At 44.6% G+C, this 22,002-nt stretch overlaps 2 protein-coding genes and 1 long non-coding RNA gene across 9 annotated transcripts in view; all 3 read left to right on the forward strand.

Annotated features, from left to right (window-relative positions):
- The window catches only part of PHPT1 (phosphohistidine phosphatase 1), a 102,853-nt gene that overhangs the window by 44,843 nt on the left and 36,008 nt on the right, over nucleotides 1-22,002 (forward strand). The gene's annotated exons all lie outside the window — the stretch shown is intronic.
- RABL6 (RAB, member RAS oncogene family like 6) overlaps nucleotides 1-22,002 on the forward strand; it is a 58,511-nt gene that overhangs the window by 20,680 nt on the left and 15,829 nt on the right. For all 3 annotated transcript variants that reach the window (XM_080561494.1, XM_080561493.1, XM_080561495.1), the window contains 6 exons: nucleotides 1,222-1,274; nucleotides 2,840-2,931; nucleotides 3,811-3,951; nucleotides 5,076-5,181; nucleotides 12,035-12,138; nucleotides 21,549-21,907. In XM_080561494.1, coding sequence (XP_080417620.1) covers nucleotides 1,222-1,274; nucleotides 2,840-2,931; nucleotides 3,811-3,951; nucleotides 5,076-5,181; nucleotides 12,035-12,138; nucleotides 21,549-21,907 — 855 coding nt within the window. The remainder of the gene's footprint in view (nucleotides 1-1,221; nucleotides 1,275-2,839; nucleotides 2,932-3,810; nucleotides 3,952-5,075; nucleotides 5,182-12,034; nucleotides 12,139-21,548; nucleotides 21,908-22,002) is intronic.
- On the forward strand, nucleotides 12,145-15,796 carry LOC308180234. The gene is made up of 2 exons (XR_013940843.1): nucleotides 12,145-14,470; nucleotides 14,577-15,796. It is a non-coding gene; the product is annotated as an uncharacterized lncRNA (long non-coding RNA).

A 22,002-nucleotide genomic window follows, 5' to 3' on the forward strand; every position in this document is an offset into this window, starting at 1 on the left:
AGTGGCCCCTCTGCTGATGCTAGTTACTGGTACGCGGTGTCATCTTCTTTGCCCACTGTGGCCCCGGCCTTTAAGATTTGTAAATGTGATTACAGTGTAACTGATGTTACTGCTAAATGTCAGGAAGCCTAAGATTTAAAACACTGACTCATTTTCTGGTGATGCTGAGTCAAATGCCAGTGGTACTTCGAAAGTCAGCCTGTAAATGTTTTCAGTGCTTATTGAAGTTGTCAGAAAAGGAAGAAGTCTTAGGGGGTCTGGCCTTTAAGTATAAGGGCCGCAATTTAGTATCTGCCTTATTGGAAGCAGTGAGTTGGAGAGAAATGTATAGATCCCTCAAGATGGGATTATGGCCATGAGATGGCGGAAGTCTTTATAGTAGTTTTCTAGCATCTTCTCCAGGTGTGTAGTCTGCCTCTTTTACTTTCCGATGAGGTTAGTCAGAGTTTTGTCTGTCCTGTAGCGTATTCTTGTGTGCATGTCTCTAGAGTGCGTGGCTTTGAGTGCATGCCTCTTGAGGATTTCCTTTCTTCTCTTCTGTGGTGATGTCCAGATCTGGCCCATCCAGCTGTAGCGTTTTATGCATATATAGGCTGTTTTTCTTCTGCTTCTTCAGCCTCCTCACCAGTTACTCGATTTTGCTTGGATTTTCCCTTGTCTAAGTTCTGTCTGTGTTTTGACTGTTAAAATCTCAGTTGCCAGCCGCTCTTTTTTGGGTCACAAGGCAGCCCCAAGCACCTAATGGGATATGAGATCACATTTATTTCCAGTATTGCTTGCTTCAGGTTAGTGTAATAGTGCAGCAACATCATAGCATCTCAGAAAGCTGAGTATGTGGTTGTGCAGTTCAGTTGTAGCAGCCCTGTGATCTTTTGCTTCTTCAACGTTAAAGCAAGAGCAGCTCGCTTCGTGGTCAGGGAATATGCAGAAACATGTAATAATTGTAACTTTATGCCATGAAGAGTGTGGTTTAAGCTGCTGCATACTTTTTTTCCTGTTCATCTTTGAATTAGACCAGCTGGTATTCTTTAGCAAGGCATGCCTGTCCCACCCCTCCTCATTCTCCAGGCATGTGGTAGAATTTGAATCTGCTTTAAGGTCATGTTCTAAATGCTGTGGTTTCATAGGGATTCACAGAGCTGTCCTGGAGTTCTCTGCCCAGTGTAATGCATTTTTTTGTTTTTTTTTGTTCTGTTTGTTTGTTTTACAATTCTTTTTAAGGAAAATGCAAAAAACGAGGAGATGGTTTGAAGCTGGAAAATGACCCCCAGGAGGTGAGTCGCCTTGAATGCTGACATCTGCCTCTTAGCAGGAGGCACCTTGTTCACCTTTGCTTGGTCTATGGAGAATAAGTTCTGTATTTGTTTCCGCTTTAATGCTGGCTTAGAGGGTGAGTAAGGGACAGTGTGATCCCTGATGCTCTTTCGCTATTTTGCCTGTGCTTTTTATCCCTGTTGTGCCCTTCTCACAATTTTCCTGCTGTTTTCAGTTCTGTCTTTTGGGAATGACCCCACCGCAGCTGTTTATTTCGTAGCTTTGTACCTGTTCTCACGCAGTCAGTGTCAGGAAGTCCTTTTGTAATTGACTTCTTGTGAAACATTGAATAAATCACTTAACGGCCAGGGTCTCTGGCTGCCCCTTAAAACTGGTCCAACAATTACCTTTTAGCACTCTTTGAAATGTAGAGGAGGCAGGGGCAATAGAAGTGCCGCCTGGTGTGCAAAAGTAAACAGAGTTGCTTCCTTGAGGCTCTTGCACAAATGTGTATCCTTTGGATCTACTGCAGTAGAACTGAGTGCCGTATGGGAAACCATAATCCTGTGTCTCCCAAACCACGTCGGGGCTACTGGTGCACTTCTGTGGTATCTCTTTAAAAAGCTATGTGACGTTATCCTTGAGAAAAGTCAATTTAAAGGCAAAGATCGAATGAGCACTGCTGCGGCTCTTAAAGAGCTTTATTACTCCTGTTTGTGTGTCGTTGCCCTTTGGGACCCAGCACATGGGCAGGTTTTGGTACTCCCTCAATAACCACTTGAAAACTGCTTGAAATTGATGCAAAATCTGGTGTTAGTGGTACACGCTCAGTTACGGGGATGAGTCAGGGCAGTGAAGAGTTACCTCTTTCACCAGGGTGCCAGTCTTGCTCAATCTGTGTGATCAAATTGGAAAGATTTTCTTCAAAAGTGTTCTCTTACGGCAAAAGGCCTCTATGAGAACAGATGGCACAGCTGCTTCTTTGCAAATGTGTGTGCATTTTTCACTCCTGGAAATAGGAGTGAGAATTGTTCTATTGGTACCAAATTGCAGCGGGAGCCTTGCAGGTTCAGTTCTGACTAGCGCACCGTGTCTTGCAGAGCGCAGTCTAAATTTGGTGAAAACCAAATTGGCTACTAATAGATTGTTTTAGCTCTGCATGGAAGGAAGTCAGTAGAAACTACATCTTGGTTTTACCAGTGTTTGTGTTGACGAAGAGACGTAATATAGGAGCCAAGTCCTCTGTACTCTGTCCTGTAGCTTATATGGACTTACCTTGCCAGTGCACAATTTGGGGGCACAACGGCAAGAGGAGGAAGTGAGTTTTATATAGCATTTGCTGTCAGTCTTTTTTATTTTTTTTCCTGAGACTGCTGGGTGCTTCGTGCCCTGATCCTGTGGGCAGTGGAAGCTGTGACCCACCAAGTACGTTTTTTAATGATGACGACATGAAATCCATGGATATTTTTTTATAGTGGCTGTTACGTTAGACATTTTGCCTGTTCAGCACTGTGTCAGTTGTGTTCTCTATGATCCTGAAGTTGAGTCAAGTTATTTACTGCTTCTTTTGCCTTTATTTTCCCAGGCAGAGTCAGAAATGGCTCTGGATGCAGAGTTTCTGGATGTTTATAAAAACTGCAATGGTGTAGTGATGATGTTTGACATTACCAAACAGTGGTAAGACACCTTCAGCAGCATGTGCTATGCGATTCTCACTTTTTTAATGGAAGCGAATGACTTCTAGACCTCTTGGTTCCCAGATGGTCTCTAGAGCTGATATGCAGCCTGATGAGTCGAAGCAAGCTTGTAATAAGCAAGCTTAAAATAATAGCTTTATCTTCTGGCATGTCTTTTAATATACTCCTCTCCTGGGTTTGTTTCAAACAAACAGTCTCCCTGTGGGCTTCTGGACTGCGGTTTCTGATATGCTGGTGTCTGAGGCTTGATAATTAGCACTATCACAGGTTCAAAGTATGCTGGACATGTTATAAACATCCTGCTCTACAGAGCACAAGGGAATATGGAAAGCTAGCAAGAAATTCCCAGGAAGACAGGTATTAGTAACGATTATTTAGATGCTCTGGGCTGCATTAATGTATAGAAATAATGAGCTGTCCATTTTGCTCACCTGAGGAGAAGAGGGAGAGTCACGTGAAAGCCAGAGTTGAAAGGGGAGGTAGTAAGAGTTTTTGCTTTACACGTAAGCTTGCGTTTTAAAGGTTTGGTATGGTTCAGTGAGACCATTGGCAGCGTAAGTTAAGGAATCCTTTTCATCTGCCGACCTCACACAATTTTGTAGGACTAAGAGAAATATTACTTGAAGAGATTTGTCGTCTCTGGTGGAAGTGGATTATTGAACTTGTCAAGTCATTTTTGAGTAAAGAATGATACAAACATATTTACAGTTAATATATTAGAGGGAGGGTGAAGCCACAGTATTGGAAGGATTTGGGGAAAAAAAAAACTTTGTATTTTTTTGTGTGGTTTGTGCATGAAACTGCTCACAGAATGGTGTTTCACCCTCATTTGCCTGTGTCTGTCTTTCGTTTGGTGAAGGACATTTAACTATATTCTGAGGGAGCTTCCTAAAGTGCCAACCCACGTTCCAGTTTGCGTGCTCGGGAACTACAGAGACATGGGGGAGCACCGCGTCATTCTACCTGGTGATGTGCGGGACTTCATTGACAATCTGAACAGGTAACTGGGGATGGCACCGTGGTCACCAGCCAAGGGGAGCAGGCGTCAGCTGCTCTCTGTCATCACCCATAGATAACGGTTGCTGCTGTGTTCCAGATCTGCGTCATGTTCATCCTCCAAGCCTCTGCTTAGCTTCTAGGCTTTGGTGACTCCGAGAGTCTCACAAGGAAGTTTCAGTTTTCATGATGGACTCTTTCTCCTTTGATCTGGGAGCCCATACTGAGCAGATTGTTAGCTATATTCTTGGGAACAGTGAGTGCATGCCAGCATGTACCTTTCTGAAGTACTTTTCCCAAGAGGTCATTTCCTTTCTGGATACTCCTTATCTTGTGAAAGAATTCTCTGCCTGCAATGCAACTGTTCTCTACTCCACATAACTCTGCTACAAGAAAGCCAGCTAGTGTAGCTGTGTTTCTCATAGCATCTCCGCACAACGTTTTCTGGGCGCAGCTAGATCGTACTTCGCCCTTTCCAGACAGGCAGGGTTTTCCCATATAACAGAGAACCTCAGAGGCCCGTATATAAAATTTTTCTTGTTGGTCAGGTGTCAATAGATTGTACCTTCAACGCAGTTTTGTGTTCTTAAGGCAATTTTTAATTTTCTTGGTCTCTTGCTTGTCTGTGACTGTGTCAGGCGTACAGAAATGTGCCAGTTTTAAGGCTGGATTCTGTAAAGTAATCATTTCTTTTCAAATTCATCTCTATATATGACTTAGCCGAGTTTAATGCCCAGTTCTGATGCTTGAGTAGGTGACTTAATGTAGGTCTATTTGTGGTTTTAAAATAAAACCTTCAGTGAGAAATTGATAGCTTGTACATCTACAAACCCCCAGCTTAGTGAACCAATAGCTCAATGTCCTGATGCAGTATCTCCTAGTCTAGAGGCACTGTGACAATGCAACATAACAACCGCTGCATCCAGCTTTTTTGCCGCCTTCAGGAGGAACAAAGTCTAAATTTTCCTGTAAACAAAATAACAAGTCACTAGCAGAATGACGTGCCAGCCTCCATTTGAGGACTGAGGGGCTGGTTCACAGAATGGAATTTAGCGAGTACCTCATCTGTGTGTATGCATGTGTTTTGTACAATTTTTTATTTCCTCTTTGCATGTCTGGTTGAGACAGGCCTCCTGGCTCCTCGTATTTTCGCTACGCTGAGTCTTCCATGAAGAACAGCTTTGGACTCAAGTACCTGCACAAGTTCTTCAACATTCCCTTCTTGCAGCTGCAGGTAAGAGCGATGGTATTTCCCTGATGTTCAGGGTGGGTGGGACAGAGTTGATTTTTCTCTAAGGTGGGAATATGATTTTATATGCGGGATATTTTGTTGTTAAAGGATCCTGAATAGACTTTTGTTTTCATAACAGTGTAGTTAACAGAATTTTATTAGTATATTGGTGCCTGTGACTTAAACGTGTCTCTGTTCGCAAAAGTGCTTGTATTTGCTCTTTCATTCAAAAACTCTTACCTGTGTAGAAGGGCTCCAAGGTGATGAATATCAGTGCAAAGAAAACTGCATCCATTGTTGTAACTACCAAATCAAAAACGTTACATACGCATAGTTGTTACACTTTTTATTTAAATTCTGTGTTGTCAGTCAATTAAAACTTGAACGAGAAAGGTCTTGTCTCTGAACTATTCAGTTCATACCACCTGTTTGCTGAAAATCTTTGTCCTGAGATGAACAGTAACTGATCTGCTTGGATCCAATGCAAGCAGGTAGAAGGCTCAGATCTCTGTCATAATTGAGCCTTCTTTTCCTTCAAAGAGGAAAGGTAAAGGCTGAGTGGGAAGGGTGAAATTCTTATCCGTGGTCCTTTAGAAGAGGACCTTTTGATATCATACAGGGGTCCTTTGGGGTCAGCGACTTACTGCTTTTGGAGGGTGCATATGAAGCTGTATCACAGTTCTCTTCTGCTTGGAGAAATTCAGACAATTGATCTTGACGATCTTTCACCAGCAAGTGAGATGTCTGTGTATATTTTTACACTAATAATCCAAGCTGAACTGCTAGTTCAGAATAAGCTTATATATGTTAGTGGATGTTACCGCATCCCAAGTCTGCAGAGCAGATGCATTAGAAAGAACCAGGATAAGAAAACTAAATATACAGAAACCCAGTAAAATAACTAAACCACAACTTTTCCTCAAAAAATGTATTAAAAATCTGAGATTTAGAGCCAATTTGCTGCTCAGTGGAGAAGACTAAAATCTTCCAGCATGGTGTGTTGGTTACATGTTTGTTTTTATAACCTTGGTTTCTATGGTAAAGCGATGTCTTGTGGAAATCATGCAGAATAATTAGTTCCCAGGTTACTTTTGTCACTTTTGTAAATCTCCCCTCTTCTTCTCAAATAGATGTTGTTAAGAGACAAAGACATTAGCATGGGCTTCCTGCTAGATTTGTGTCTGAAAGTTGCTCATATGATACTGTTAATGGCCACTATATGCAATGTTTTTCCTAAATACGGTTGTAAGTAGGAAATATCAAAGTGTTTGTAGCACTACGTTTACGTGGAAGCAGCTTTAGGATGAGAGTCTTAGGGGACCTTTCATTAAAATGTGCTATGTATAAGCAAACATGATCTATTAATCTGAAAGTAATTAGGACACTTATATAAGGTAATTAGCCTCAAAGCCAGAGAACTTCTTGTACAGATCTTGTCCTCAGGGAAATAGAAGAAATAAATCTGATACGGCCTTTAGCTATTTGGAGATGTCAGTGACAGTTGTTAGGAGAGGTGAGGGAAGCGGGGTGACCGGCCCCCATTTATTTCCTGTTCAGTGGGCATGGGATGGCACTGGGGGTAGTGCAGAATGCAAGGTACAGGTGCTGATGTGGGTTGATCTCAGTTATTAGACTCCCCAATCCTGTGGTGGTGGTGTTTTTGTTCTTTTGTTGTTGTTTGTTTTGTTAAATGTAATTAAGCAATTCAACACTTCAGAAACAAACATGATGAAAAGGCTTCTCCATGAACAGCTTAGTTTCTAAAATGCGAAAGGGAAAGATTCACATGGGTGCACGTAAACAATGCTTGTAAATGTTTGCACTGTTCTTTGCATCTTGACATAGGAGGTGGTAGTTGAGAAAGCTGGCTGTGCCTGTTGGAACGTTTTCTCTGTGCAGCCAGAGTGGTGCGTCCTGGCTTTTCCTTTAAAACAGCAGTGCAAAAACATGTTCCTGCAGTTATGTGCTTGTATGTGGATTGCAGGCAGGTGCGTTTCCATGCGTTCTGATAAAAGTCACAGTGTAGGAGCCATTATGAAGATGGTCTGTTTCCTTTCCCCCCGGTGTGAGGGAGATCCTTGGCCTGGCCATTCTGTGAGGAGGCAGGTGACACTGCAGATTCAGAGGCCTTTGGTTGCTGCCGCCCAAGCTTTGGGGCTTTACTTGATGTCAACCTTCAGCCAAGACATGCCACGCTTTTTCCTGTGCCGTTTGTGTTTCTGATGCAGGTTTATTAGAAGAGCTTTGTGCTGTTCCACAACAGCTGCTGCTTTGCTGGCTCTGGGCATTTGCTGCTCCTGGTTGGCATCTGGGACTCTTGCCTTGGAGTGCGCTGGGAGCCAGGGCTGGCTCCCCCCGGCCTTATTACCAAGCAGTACAACACGGTGTTTAAATTTGCAGGAAAGTCACAACTAGACTTAATTCCTAAAGGTACTGTTTGTACCTTCAGAGAGACTTGACAGAGGCTCTAGAAAGGAGTAATTTCCCTGGTACTTTGGAGCGAAGTAGGTAAAAGGAGAGGAATTCTCCCCAAAATTAAATGCACATACCATTTAATTGGTCTCAGTTAACTTCTGAGGTTTCTCTGTTCCTCAGCCTGCTCTCCCACAGCTCTCTGGGGGAAGAGGAGCTGTTCGGCCATGTGTGGGATTCCACTGTGTCCTTTAGTGGTGTTGGCATCTAGTGCATTGGTTTTAAGTTGCACATTTCTGTGTTCAGCTTACCTTTATGCATCTTTCATAAAGAAAGTGGTGGATGAAATTCAACCCCCCAGTATACAGCAAGTTCCGTCTGGCAGCCTGGGCTCTTTGATTATTTATCGGGTCTCAAATCGGAGAATGCAGTGTAGCCATAGGAACTGCTGGTGGCCCACATAATGTGCTAATAGGATCAGGTCAGCCAGGCCTTCAGAGTGATGCACTGGAAGGTGACAGAATACTGCAGACAGCTGAAATTGCCTTTTCCCAGGAAGCACTTGAAAGTGGCATTCAGCCAAAGCATTGGTCTGCAGCACATGATTTATTCCCTCCTTTTGGGTCGTTGCTAAAAATAATCTGCTTCTTTAATATTTTAATACCAGCATGGTAAAATAGAATTTATTTTTATGTATTTAGAAGTCCGTTATTAGTAATTATCTTTTTACAAAGTTAGTTGCAAATTTCTCTTGATTAAATCTAAGTTCTGAATTTACTGTGATCTGTGAAAATTGAAGTAAATAAAACTCAGGTGTATGTCTTACTGCCAAAGTATGAGGAAAGTCAAATCACTTGTTTAATAAAAGCCCTTACCTAAGTGCATAAGATAAGCACCGGAGAGCAGTGTCCCCTCTGTATCTGTTTATTCAGCTAATTTGATCAGCATTTATTTCACTTCTGTTAGGAAAGAGGACAAATAAGCAGAATAGTTTCCTTTTTTTTTTTGGCCTGATTTTTGCTTATAGTCTATGAATAATACAAAAGGATGAAATTTGTTACTTCTAAAATCTTGAAGGATGCAGGAACCATACAGCAAGCATTTAAAGTCACTTAGTACAGATTAGTACATCTTCTATTTAGTGTACTGAGTTCAAATGTATAGCATGTTTTACCGAAACTTTCTTGTCTATACCACAATGAATGAATTTCAAGTTAACTAATGACTTCATAGTTGTTTGTTTACGTTTTAATTGAACTCAAATTTCCATCTGCATAGAGTTTATGAATATGATGAATAAAAATTACCTGGTGTGGTAATTTTACCCTGCTGGGCAGCTGAGCTCCACCATGACTGCTCTCACTCCCCCTCCTCAAAGGGAAAGGGGGGTGGAAATACATCGGAAAGGACTCAAGGGTTGAGATAAGAGTAGGGAGATCACTCAAAAGTTATTGTCATGGACAAAACAAACTCAGCATAGAGAGATTAATGTAATTTATTACCTATCCCTAGCAGACTAGAACATTGAGAAACTAAAAACACTTTCCCCCCCATCCACCCTCTTCTATATCCTCCCCCCAGTGGCTCAGGGGAATGGGGGCTGCAGTCAGTCCCTAACACTTTGTCTCTGCTTCTCCTTCACGGTCACTCTCCAACATGGGATCCCTCCCATGGGATGCCGTCCTTCCCAAACTGATCCTGCATGGGCTTCCCACAGGCAGCAGCTCTTCAAGAACTGCTCCAATATGGGGCCATACCACGGGGTCCATCCCCCAGGAGCAAACTGCTCCAGCGCGGGTCCCCCACGGGCGGCAGCTCCCCCCAGACCCTTGCTCCTGCGTGGGCTCCTCTCCACAGGCTGCAGCTCTGGCCTGGGGCCTGCTCCTGTGGGGGCTCTCCACAGGCCGCGGCCTCCTCCAGGCCACATCCACCTGCTCCAGCGGGGGCTCCTCCACGGGCTGCAGCGTGGAGATCTGCTCCGTGTGGGACCCGTGGGCTGCAGGGGGACAGCCTGCTCCACCAGGGGCCTCTCCCCAGGCCGCAGGGGAACTGCTGCTGTGAGCCTGGAGCACCTCCTGCCTCCTGCTGCACTGACCCTGGGGGCTGCAGGGCTGGTGCTCACTCCTCTCTCCCAGCTGCTGTTGTGCAGTGTTTTTTTTTGTGTGTGTGTGTTTTGTGTGTTTTTTTCTTAAATTTCTCTCACAAAGGCCTAACTAGCATCACTCGTGGCATGGCTCTGTCCAGCAGCGGGTCCCTTTTGGAGCCGTCTGGAGCTGGCTCTGATCTGACCTGGGGCAGCTGCTGGGCTCTGCTCGCAGAGGCCGCCCCTGCAGCCCCCTGCTACCAAACCTTGCCATGTAAAGGCAGTACACCTAGCAAAGGCAAAATGGATCACTCCATGCACTTAACACAGTAACAAAGCGTAAAAATGAAGAAACTAAATGTCTGGTAAGCAATGAATTAGCTTAAACGATCATAGAAGCTGTTAAATTTTGAGAAAGGCTGTGCCTTCCAGTGAATTAGTGTGTTTTGTGGTTATCAATCAGTATCAATCACCCAGTCTCACAAATGTAATACAAAATAAAAATGACTTAAACCTTGCTTGCTGGGTTAAGTTATGGTAGAGTTCAGTGAACTGAATAAATCCGTCTACTCCATGGAGTGCTCAGACTGTGCCATGGCTACTCCCCTGGACGGGGCATTGTGGTGTCTTTCATATGAGGCAGATGAGTTACTTGTTCTTTAAATCTGTACACCTTTTTGGTAGCTGCAGAGTTGTCATGTCTATGGAACTATATTGTCAGTAGTATGTGCACATAGAGACTGAATGCCATTGCTTTATCGAAATGTTTGTTTTCCTGTAGGGATTTTATACTGTAAATTATGTACTAGATTTCCTTTTGTGCTTTTTACCCTGATGGGATTAGTTAGTGCAGCGAGCATATGTGTTCTCAAACATGTGACTAAAAACTAACCATGGTTACTAACTCTAAAAAAAAATAGTCATCATAGCAGAGAACAAATGCATGTTGAGGATGAAGCAGTTATAAAAGCAAGAGCCTTTGCAGTTTGGATGAAACCTGCGATTTCTCTTCCATCTCCTTCTGGGCCATTACCTCATCTGTCTGGGTACAGAGCAACTAGTCAGCCTGTGGTCCTGGGGGACCTTGTTTGAATCGTGCACTGTTGCGGGTCCACGAGCAGTCGGACACGTCTCAGCACAGGATGTGGCCGCTCCCCATGCCACCTGCATGCAGGCAGCGGAGAGGGAGGGCTGACGCTTGCAAGCCCGGAGCACCGTGGCTTTTGACTCCAGGGCGTGGTGTGTAAGCTGACTCAGTGCCCCTTGCTCGGAGCCTTCCCAGGAGGCCGGCGGTGCCTCCATGCCCGTAGCGAGGACTCCACCTGCGCAGCCTCCGTCAGGCCTGGCCGCTGCCCTGTGGAGCAGTGTGGCTCCCGGCCATCGCTGGGAAGGGCCGCAGGGGCTCTGATGCCGGAGCTGTGCCGTGGTGCAGGGTGTTGGAAGCGGGTGCCTCTGGTTTTGGCCAGGGGATCCCCCAGCGTGTTTCTGCAGGAAGGGTTTCTGCCTTGGCCTCACGGCTCCTGCCGTAGGAGAGCCAGGTCCCTGCCAGGCAGGCAGTGCGGCAGCGAGTGCTGGTAGCACTGCAGCTTGCCTTGGGCTGCCGCTGCAGGCAAGCCCTTGAGCTGGTAATGCTGGCTTGGTCTCAGCATAATGCATGCGGTTATTGATCCCTTTCCATTGCCATCCGGACTATCAAGAGGGGTGTGCTGGAGCCATTTGCAATTGATTTAGAGTCTTTTAAGATGTAGCTTCCCCTCAGCTGAGGTTTCTGCTTGAAATGTAGAAGGGGAAGGACCGAGTTAAAAAAAACTTACCTGTTTTACATAAGCAAAGCCTACGTGCTTTATTTCACGTTTGAAATGGACTGAGGTGTGTTTGTCCCCCATCTGTAGGACAGCAACTGAAGGTAGAGGGGCCATGACTTCTGAAATTTCACTGAGCTGACAGGCTGTGGTTGCTCATCTGCCCCAACATCTAAAAAAAATAAATATTGTGAGGTTTTGCACAGAGTCCTGCTCCCAGAAGGGCTTATTTTTGAACTGGTTGTACAACTGTTTTCCACAGAATTTGATACTGTTCTTCAAATGCAACTAGTGATCCTGTGTCTGATACAGTTTAGCTCTCTGAACAGATTGCTTTCTTACAGTCAGACTTTCTGGATTAACATGCTTTTGCTACCACTTCTGTTTCCCATTATGCTTCTGTAGTTAAACTGAACACCATGAAGTGGTCCAAAGCTCCTGTTTAATTCATTGCTGCAGGTAGAGTGGCGACACCAGATCTCACTGCACACTGTGAGCACGCAGAGATCTGTTACAATGACCCTTCCTGCTCAGACCCAGCTTGTTTTCCTTTCTTCAGCGGGAGACATTGCTACGGCAGCTGGAGACGAATCAGCTGGATATTGATGCAACTTTGGAGGAGCTGTCAGTGCAGCAAGAGACAGAAGATCAAAACTACGAACTGTATGTCATTGAGCCATCTTTTCTAACTGTTTTGTTGCAGTCCAGGTATCATACGAATGTTGGACAGCCCCAGCTATGGCATGTGGTCAGACTGAAGTGTTGTGAGTGACATTTGGGGTTTCTTTGGATCTTGCAAAATGTTACTTTAAGTGGCATCTCCTGAAATAAAGCATGCGCTTTGGGATCCCTGTCAAAGGGTCTGGTTCCTACAAACACGTGACCTGTGGGAGGGCAGTGGAGGTGGAGTTGAGCGGTACAACTGGAGGCAGCACATGGTAAAGAGATTATAGATAAATATGTTGCAGCCTCTAGTGCAGAAAGGGGATATTTTCCACTTCTCTAATGCTCAGCACACAATTTGATTCCTTTTCTTCCGGCTATTGCATTCCTGAGTACTGTGTATCTTGGGATAGGCAGAAATTAATAGCTACAACACTGCTGTTGTTTGTTCCCTTTAAATACCTCTACTCTCCTCAGCACATTTCTGGTTTGAAACAGTGACTAGTTCCTTCCTTGTGTTTATTCACTGCCTCATCTGTTCTCCTGATGCTTGAAATGAGCATTTTCCAGACTTAGCCCTGCAAAGCCAGTATATCTGTAGCACAGTGAGCTGGAATCTCTTCAGATTTGTATGTTGCTGGCAAATGTGTTCCATGAATTCCTATTGCAAGGTCTTCATTGCTGTAACATGCAAGTCAAGTCAACCCCAGAATGAATTGGAAAAAGATTCTTTACAGGCATCTTTAGCTGTAAGTTAGAATCAATGATTATGAAATATTCATGAACAGCCATTTTGACAAGCATTTTTAGACCAAGTTTCAAGTTCCATAACCTTGGTCGGTGTGTTTTCCTTTGTGAGAGCATTGGAATAGCCCGTATACACACAAAGCAGTACTGGTTCCAGAGTATTCACCTCATTTGTTTCCTTAGGGAACAGCTAGTTTCCTCATGCCTTCAGCAATTCTCTTGATATCCCTGCTCAAAGGACTGGGCTGTGTGGGCTGTTCCATCAGGTTGTTTTCCAGTGTCTTCTATACTGCATCAGTAATGGGAAAATACTTAAAAGAATCAGGACTTGGCAGAGCTGTGCCAAGCTTACACGAGAAGATCTTGCTACCTATTCACTTGTCACCCTTATACCAGCTTTAGTATTTGCTGGACCCTCACATGAACCAATTCAAATCACAGATCACAAATGCAGCAGAAAACTGACATCTACCACTACCCACTTCTGGATTAGCTTTTGCCACACGAGTGGCAAAAGCCCTCAGAGCATGAGGGCTTGCTCTGAGAAACATCTGCTCAACACCAGAGCTTAATGGAAGCAACAAGAGATGCAACAAGAGATGGGTCTGGCAGATGTGGGATGACAGGACCTTCTAGTTCCGGCAATAGATGTTGCGTTAGATCATCCCATCCAGTGTAACCGCACCAGCATACAACATTTTATAATATTGGGGTGCTTCCACTGCAAGAGAGTACCTGTTCTGTAGCACCTACTCCTGCAGACACACCGTGATTACTAAAGAGCATCATTTGCAATGTGGCAGCATTTAGAATCCGAAGGCCTAACTGGTCCAGGCAGTACACACTAACAAGTCAAAAGGCACGTTCTTGCTTTTTACAACCTCAAAAGAGCTTTCAGTGCAGTCTGTAGTGGCAAGCTTCATCTCTGTAGAAGCTCTTGGGCCATCTGCAGATAATCCAAAGCCAGATAACCATTTGGCCCATATGTCAGTTCCCTGTTGTTTTTCCAAACCAGCTCGTGAGCACAGGAAGAACAGGAGTTGGGGTATGTGCACCTGAAGTACTTCAAAGATGCCCACAGCCCTGACAGGCAGAGTAGCTGCCCCTCTCCTGCGCTGCAGAACAGAGTGCTGTAGCAAGGGACTGCTGCTCAGCTGCTGGGGAGGGCTTGCCCTGCAAATGACTAATTGCACTATTACGTTGAATAACTGGCTTAACATGGTGAAAGAAATACCTTAGCCATGATAACTTTGAGGAGTTGCTCAGAAATTAAAAGCAAGACTTTTTCCTAGAATTCTGGTTTAGCAAATAAGCTGATTTCTTTATGCAGCTCACCAAGTTCACTTCAGCTACTGCAAGCTTGTCTGCATACTGAGACCAATGTTCTTTGCTTTCAGAAAGTAATGCTTCTTTACAGAAAGGTCCTCAAAATATCTGTGGATTCTTCCTGGATTGAGCCAATGATTCTCCCCCCAAAAAAGCACAAGGCCGTGTCATGCCCATCTACTTTGACCACAGTGACTAAAATAGAGTGCTATTTGAGGATTTTTGAGGTTTTTCTCTGCACCTCAGCTAGATATGAAAGGTCAGTTTCAGAGGCACCTCTGGAGCAGATGAGCTGCAAGGGGTTACTTCTATCACACAGTTGAAAGGATACTCTCCCTACAAATATATATTTTATATCCCTGCAGGAGCTCTTCAGTTCCTGACCTTGAGTCCTTCAGCCCAGGTCCTGATTTAAAGAAATAAGCACACTCATATGGAAAGGAACACAGATTTGGGTAAAGGTCTGATTCTTGGTAAGCTGCTTAGGCTGGTGAGTGGACTATCTGTAGACACATCAGTGGTGGCTAGTGGGAAGTAGGGTTTGCTGTTGAGGCAGGTCTTCAGTGCTCTTGAATAGGGCTTGGGAAGGTCTCGCATCCCTGCTTGACAGATGCCCATCCTCTTACTATGTTTATCATGCTACTGTGGTTGTCAAAATGAGCACCTGATGTGTTTTACTTTGACACCCTCTTGTTACAGCACATGTATTCATGCAGTTTGACTTGTTGACCATTAGCAGATGTGACACCCTTGTGTTGGCTACTTGGATTTATATGGTACTTGGAGTGCTGCTGTCAGTCACCACAAGTTGCTTAGCAAGGGGAAGGTGTCCACAAGCACTGGGGGCTGCAGGCCTTGGGTGCGGTGGGGCTGCTGCACCACCTCCTCTGAGGTAGTTCCTGTTCTCCTTACGTTTGCCAACTTGTGCTGACATAAAATCAGGCAGTGGAGCCTACAAGGTGGCAGTGCTCGTCTCAGTTATTTCATTCACCCCTGTGCATGTCTGGTAGCTGCTCTGTCACAATGACTGATGCTAAATTTGGATCAGCGAGAACAGAAGGAGCACAAGAACTCTTCATCCTGCTCTGTCTGGGTACCTGAGGACAAAACGTCATTGCTCTAAAATGTGCATCCCAAAGAGAACACGAGGTGGCACACAACACTGCCTCATCCAGCTTATGTAAGCGATCCCTTGGCAGCTGCTGGCCAAGCTTTGCCTGTGTAATGCATGTTTAGAGGCTTCCAGCTCTTTCCCTCTGCTTAGTCTCTGCCTGCCACACCTTTTGCTCTGGTACTTTCCCTGTGGTGTCTCAAAATTTACATTCTCAATACAGCTAAAAATACGTTTCAGCCCTTTTTCAGTTTCTGAATTCTTACTAAACAAACAGCAATCACTTTTCTGACGTCTGAATTTGTAATATGCTCAGTTTTTCCATGTTGTGTCCATCTTATCTCCTCTCACAAGGGAAACTTTTTATACATTGTGTTTGTTCAGTTACAGCATGTCTGTTCCCTCACTGAATGGAGATGCACATGGAGAAGTATTTTTAGGAAATTATGGAAGCTGTTCCTGCATTTTTTTTTTTTAAGAACTAGTTGAAATGCTTGCAAAAATGAAGAAGAAACAAATCTAATCTGTGGTTTTGATGAACTTTTATGTTTTGCTGGAATTTTTTCTAATATTTTCTTTTTAATATTAAAAGACAGAATTTAATTTCAAGGGTTAAGGATTCAATTATCTTTGAATTACCTTTTTTTTTTTCCCTGAAGATTAATATAAATTATTTAAAAGGGATACTAAAATTTTTCTTTGTGAGAAGGCCCATCTTCTCTCACAGTCAGTTTTGAGAAACTTCAGGAAATTGTATCTATAAACCACTGTGTGATTGTTTGATTTATAAGCATCTGAAATCCAATTTATGAACAATTCAGGTGAAAAGGAAACATTGTCAGATCACTTTTCTGCTGGTGTTTAAGAGTTCTCAAGCAAACTGTTAGTCAGGCTTTGCAAAAATATATTCGTAGAGACTGAACTGCAGATTGAGATATTGTATGATCTGAGGTACAACTTTAGCAGCGGTAGAGTCCGTTCCAGGCATGCCACGTGATGGAACTCCTTCTGGATGCTTTCTCAGTGCTGCCATGCAGCTGGCATCTGCACTGTCAGGTAATCCTGGAGAGCCAGGTGCTACCGTCCTGGCAGGGAAGATGATGAAACAGTGACTGTAGAAAGGCATTTGCTCTCTCCTAATGAGGCCTCTTATTTTGGGGAACACGCTTCCTGTATTAGACAGCTTTATTCACTACAAAGTCATTTGTTGGGATTTTGGGTTTTGTTTGCTGGTTTGTTTTTCAAGCATTGAGCACAGTTCTTAAGTTTGCAAAGACCACGGTACAGAGTAGTGCCAAATGTCTGACAGGAGAACTTGCTGCTACAGCAGCTCTCCAGCATCTTCAGCTATATCGAAATACAGGTCTGGTGTCTCACTGGCCAAAGGCTGAAGTGCACGGTACCAGTTACGAAAGTAAACCCCCTTTTGTTTTCTTTTCTTCTTCCCCTACCTTTATCATCTCAGCTTGCTGTGAGTCACCATTCCCATCAGATCAGGAGCCAGCGTGTACTAAATGGGACTCTAGGTCACTTTTTTTGTGTGGCTGCATTAAGAATTAATCGCACCTGGTCCTATCATCATGGATCTTGCTAGAGAACTGGAGAACGTGGAGTGTATCCAGAATGCTGTAGAGGGACATTGTCCTGCTCCATCAGTTCTGTGTCAAATGGAAAACCTGAGGAACATCAGGGGAGGGATGGAACATCAGGCCTTGACAGCCAGCTTCAGCCCAGCTTATGCTGACAACTAATTTCACATTCAGGAACCTGAGCTCAAGGGGGAATCAGGTTCAGTACCTTTTAGTAGCCCAAAGCAAACAAGTGGAAATCTAACCCTCCATGCAATAAAGCCAATGAAATTGATGTCACAGGGCTTATTAATCTTCATTTTCACAATTAATAAAATAACCTAAAGCATTTCTTGCCGTATGAAATCCATTTGAAAAGTTGATCACAAAACAGAACAAGGAGCCAAAAAGCTTCAGGCTGCTCCTGTGTTCAATAGTAAATGAATGCAAACACTGACAATTTTAGGACTGAGTCCTTTTGTGCTTTTTTTTTTGTTTGTTCTGTGCACAGAGCAAAAGTAACCTCAGGCCACGATGAGTTTTTGTTCCTGCAGAGCATGTTCATCTTTAAAACTGCATAGAAGTCCCCTCTTGTGAACAGGCCCAACACCAAGTGAATTATTCAGGGATTTTGAGGATATGGACTTGTTATTCAGCCTGAAATGGAAGGATTGAAATGCAAACAAGGAGCCCACATGGGTGTGGACAGATAACCCATCTGAACTTACATGGCACGTTTGCTATCTCTAAAATGAGAACAAGTGTACGCAGGTCACAGCATGAGTGTATCAATTGTGCATCAATTTTCTACAAAATCTAGTGTGAATATGAAGCTGCTTGTTTAGCAGTAAGATTTTGAGTGAGGCCATTTACAAAGGACTGCCAAAAAGGATACAACAAGGAATACAATAGCCAGATTGTATAGAATATGAGAAGAAACAGACGTGTGGAGACATTTGGCAAGTTTGGCCTGGTGCGTTCCTAAAACAGCCATGATCATTCCTCTGAAGAGTGTGTGTAAAGTCAGAGAAAGCATTCATGCATTATGTAGTATTTTTGAAGTGTGGAGGATGCTTAGACACCTCCACCCTGGAAATTACTGAGAGCTTGCTGGCAGCATTTTCACGTATGCTGTTTTTCCACCCACCTCTTCCACGGAAGAAGATATGAATATGAAAGCTCAGCATAGCTGCATTATGCAGCACATGTAAAACCGGTATCAGACCATGCTTATTTCTCTGTTGTCACGGCACACAAGGGAGTTTGGCCCATGTGTCTAGTTTAGGATGAGGAAGGTCGCATGAAGAGCACGTGCCAGAACTGTCCTTGGTGCTGTGCTGGATGGAGTAAGAGCCTGTGTCATGCTGTCCCCAAATAATCAGTTGTACCTTTCTACTAAAAATAACTTGCTGTGTCTTGTTCTTATGCCCTTCAGATGAGCAAGGCATAGGAGCAGGTGCAGAAGGGAGCCTGCATGTGTGCTACTCCCCAGACTAGCTGAGCTGGAGGGAAGAATGACAGTCTTTACACTTCAGTCGTGTAGCGTTTTTTCCCTCCAGCTCTTAAAATGCGTGTGTTTCTGTAGGAGAAACAGGTGGTATTCACAGCCCTCCCTCCCTCTGGAGATGGCCACTTGCCCAGAACAAAGCAGGTTGTTTCCAAACTGGGTAGCTTTGATGGAACAAAGTACAGTAAATCTTCAATAGCCTGATATTGTAAAGAGTGTCCTGCACTTCATTGGGACCAGCTTTAAATACTCTTCAAGCTCAATATTCTTTATCCTCAAATGACTACATATGCTCTTTGTATGTACTTCATACAGGATCCTGTTCCGTAGCCTTCAGTACGCAATAGTCTCATCCTACCTGAGGCACCCAGCTGCCTCGATTGTGGGACAGTGTCGTGATCAATAATGCAGTAGTTGTTCGGTTCTGTTTGCATGTAGCCTTGGTGAGTTAGGTGCTCACACAGACTGGCGGGGCTGCTCATAGCCAGAAAGCTCAGCTCAGCCAAGAGAGCAAGCAGAGCTGGCACCAGTACATCGGATGCTGGCTGTAGCAGCGACCAAGCTTGCAGGCCTTCCAGCTGGGAGCACGGTTGCTATAAACAGGAATAGGGGTGCATGTAGATCAGTTGGCATTCATTTCTCTCCACGGTTGGGAGGTATGTCTTTAACCCTGAGCAGGGCTTGGGAGAAGGAATCAGTACCACGAAGCAGAACTATTCAGCCATCCTGCCTTCAGTTCACTGGGAGCCCTGAATCCAAGCTTGGAGGGGCGAGCTGATGGAATTTATCACTCAATGCTTCTGGTGTAGATTTGCAGAGCTGTACATCCTGTGCAGGCAAGCATCTTGGATAGTTTTTCACACCACAGCAATTTTGTGGGTTCAGAGCATTTGCTTATTTGGATAAGGGCTGAATTACAGGTACCCTTCCTTGGTTTATCTTTCCTTCACCACAAATGCAGTGCATAGTCTGCTGTGGGGGGTGCTGAACTGTGTGTATTGTGACCACCTACCTTGTCAAGAAAGGAGTGATGTGCAATTCCTCGGTCCCACAGCACAGTGAAAGGCATGCATTGAAAATACCCTGTTAGAGTCTTGTAGTCTGTGCATGATGCATTGCGCACCTTCCAAACAAACCTGATACTGTCTCCACAGAGACGTCTGTACTTGTATGTGCAAGAGTTAAAATCCTTTGTGTTTTCTGTTTGTCACGTGACAAATCCATGCATCATTTTCAGCAGGACGTGTTGTTGCGCAGCTCACCCCAGCTCACCCCTTGGGAGGGGGGATGCTGGAATGGATGCTTTGTCGCGTGCTCTGATCGCAGTTCTGATGGGCGCTTGTTTTGTTGTACTCAGCATAGGTAGAATAAACATGTAAGCCTTGCTCAAGATCCTGGTGGAAGCATCAGATAGGTTAGCACAGCACTAATTTAGCTGCCTTGACAGCAGTCTCAGGGGAGAGGCAGAGGACGGGCCACGTGACAGCCTGGCTACTTTCCTGCTCCTCACAGGCAGCACCGCATTTGTAGTCTTCTGGCCTGGTCTTCTGGAACGAGCAAGGCAAGTCTTTCCTAGCCATGCAAGCGTGGTGAACTTAGAGCAAGAAGACCTGTTCCCTAGCCTTTGAGCAGATGACTATTTCCTTTGCATTGCTGAATTCCGTCACGTTTCTGCGTTGCACAGTCATCCAATTCTTTCTGTATTTTGTCCCTGTCTTCTGTGTTGATGAACTCCTACTTGCAACTTCATGAACATATCTGTGGTCCTTGTACCACTTACTGAAATACTAAAATACGTCTCAAGGCTAACTCTTGAGGAACTCTACCAAGGATTTCTTTCCTATCAAATACCACTTCTTAGTGCTGCCCTTTATCCTCTCTTTAGCTAGTTTTTCCGTTTTAACTAGCAGCTTCCTGGGGTTTTTCACTAGGGCTCCGGACATCCTGTGGTCACAAAGTATATTAATTTGTTTCATAAACACGTATTGGGTTGCTCCTTAAAATAGAAAATGGTATCTCAAGGAAGTTGTAGAATCTTTTAGCCCACGATGTTTGCTTCTGCTTAGAAATCATTCCAGTGAAGGTGTCTGTCTGTCTGAACTCCCGGCAGGACAAGGTCGTGCTCTATATTGGAGAGCAGCCTCCATTTCAACGTATTCATTGCCTGGAGCACAACCAAATCTGTCTTGCAGAAGCAGTTGGACCTAGAGCCTCTGTGCACATGAGTTTATTAGGCTTATTGAAAGGAAGCAAGACCATGACATTTGCTAGATTTTATACATGATACACTTCAGGTATCCTATCTGTGTATCTTTGATGTGCTACATGTAACAGATCTTACTTTGAGACCATTCTGTAGAAAAAGCCTTTTCATTTCATCAAGCTTATGAAAAGACTGTTAGCCAAATGGGCTGCAGAAGGAGGCTGCAGCAGGATCAGACTTGGTTTCATTTTTTCAAAAGGAGGGAGCGTTTCACCCTTTCTGACGGTACAGGCTTTAACGCTCTTTGAGTCAGGAATCCAGCCAGGACCGCAGTTTGCTTCAGAGCATCTGCTGCTTGGTTCAAATGGCTCCCACACATGGTGTGTGTGTACAAGGGGAGAGACTGCACATATATCTGCATGTCGTGAGAATAATTGCAGTCAGTCCTCTGAGCCTCTGGATAGCTCTTGTTTTTTTTTTTTTTTAATTCAAGGGTTCTCCTCACAAATCCATTCTTGGCTGAAAGAAGAGGTTTTCATAGTATTTAAGATTTCCTGAACACTTTGATCTCTTCTGCAGAATACAGAAATGTGCCATTCCCGTAGCACTTACTCCCTTAGAGACATATGTCCAAGTACTGACTTAAGGCTGAGTTTCAAGCCCTGGCACGTTATTATAGTCTATCTATCCAGGGAGTTCCCAGCAGCGTTACAAATGTAGGTTTCATCCTGCAGTGCAAAACAGGTTGGGATTCTCCACACCATCATGCAGATCCTGTGACTTTAGCACACCTGGGTGAACCAGATTTATCATGACCCAGGGAGTTGTGGCAGCTCTGAAAGCAGGCCTGTACCCTCCCAGCTCAGCGTGTAGCCAAAGCAGCACAGCACTGTACTCTGTTGAGCATATCTTCTCCATTACTTAAATTTGTAATTTATCTTCCTGCAGCTTCCTTGAAATGATGGAAGCCCGAAGTCGAGGACACACGTCACCACCGACAACTAATGGGCAAAGCCCTTCCTCTGGTTCCCAGTCACCCATAGTACCTCCAAGTTCCACATCGACAGGCAGTTCCAGCCCTGGCACCCCACAGCCACCACAGCCGCTTTCCACAAGCTCTGCCATCTCTCCTGAGCCCCCCTCATCTTTTTCACCAGTGCCTGCACCTGAGGCTCAGCAGCCGCATATGCCTCTGCCAGCTACCACCTCCCCAGCACCTCCAGCTGCAGCCCCACCTCCGAAGCGCAGCATCATTTCACGTCTGTTTGGGACATCTCCTGCGCCAGACCCCTCTCCTCCCCAGCCAGGTAGGTCTAGACAGGGTGTCACCCATGGGTGTTTCTCTGTTTTCTGCCTTTCCGCAGTGAGAGGCCAAGCAGACAGTTGTCTGAGAAACCCAGGC

The sequence above is a fragment of the Anser brachyrhynchus genome (genome assembly GCF_964034855.1).
Source record: "Anser brachyrhynchus genome assembly, chromosome: 19".
Classification (NCBI taxonomy): Eukaryota; Metazoa; Chordata; class Aves; order Anseriformes; family Anatidae; genus Anser; species Anser brachyrhynchus.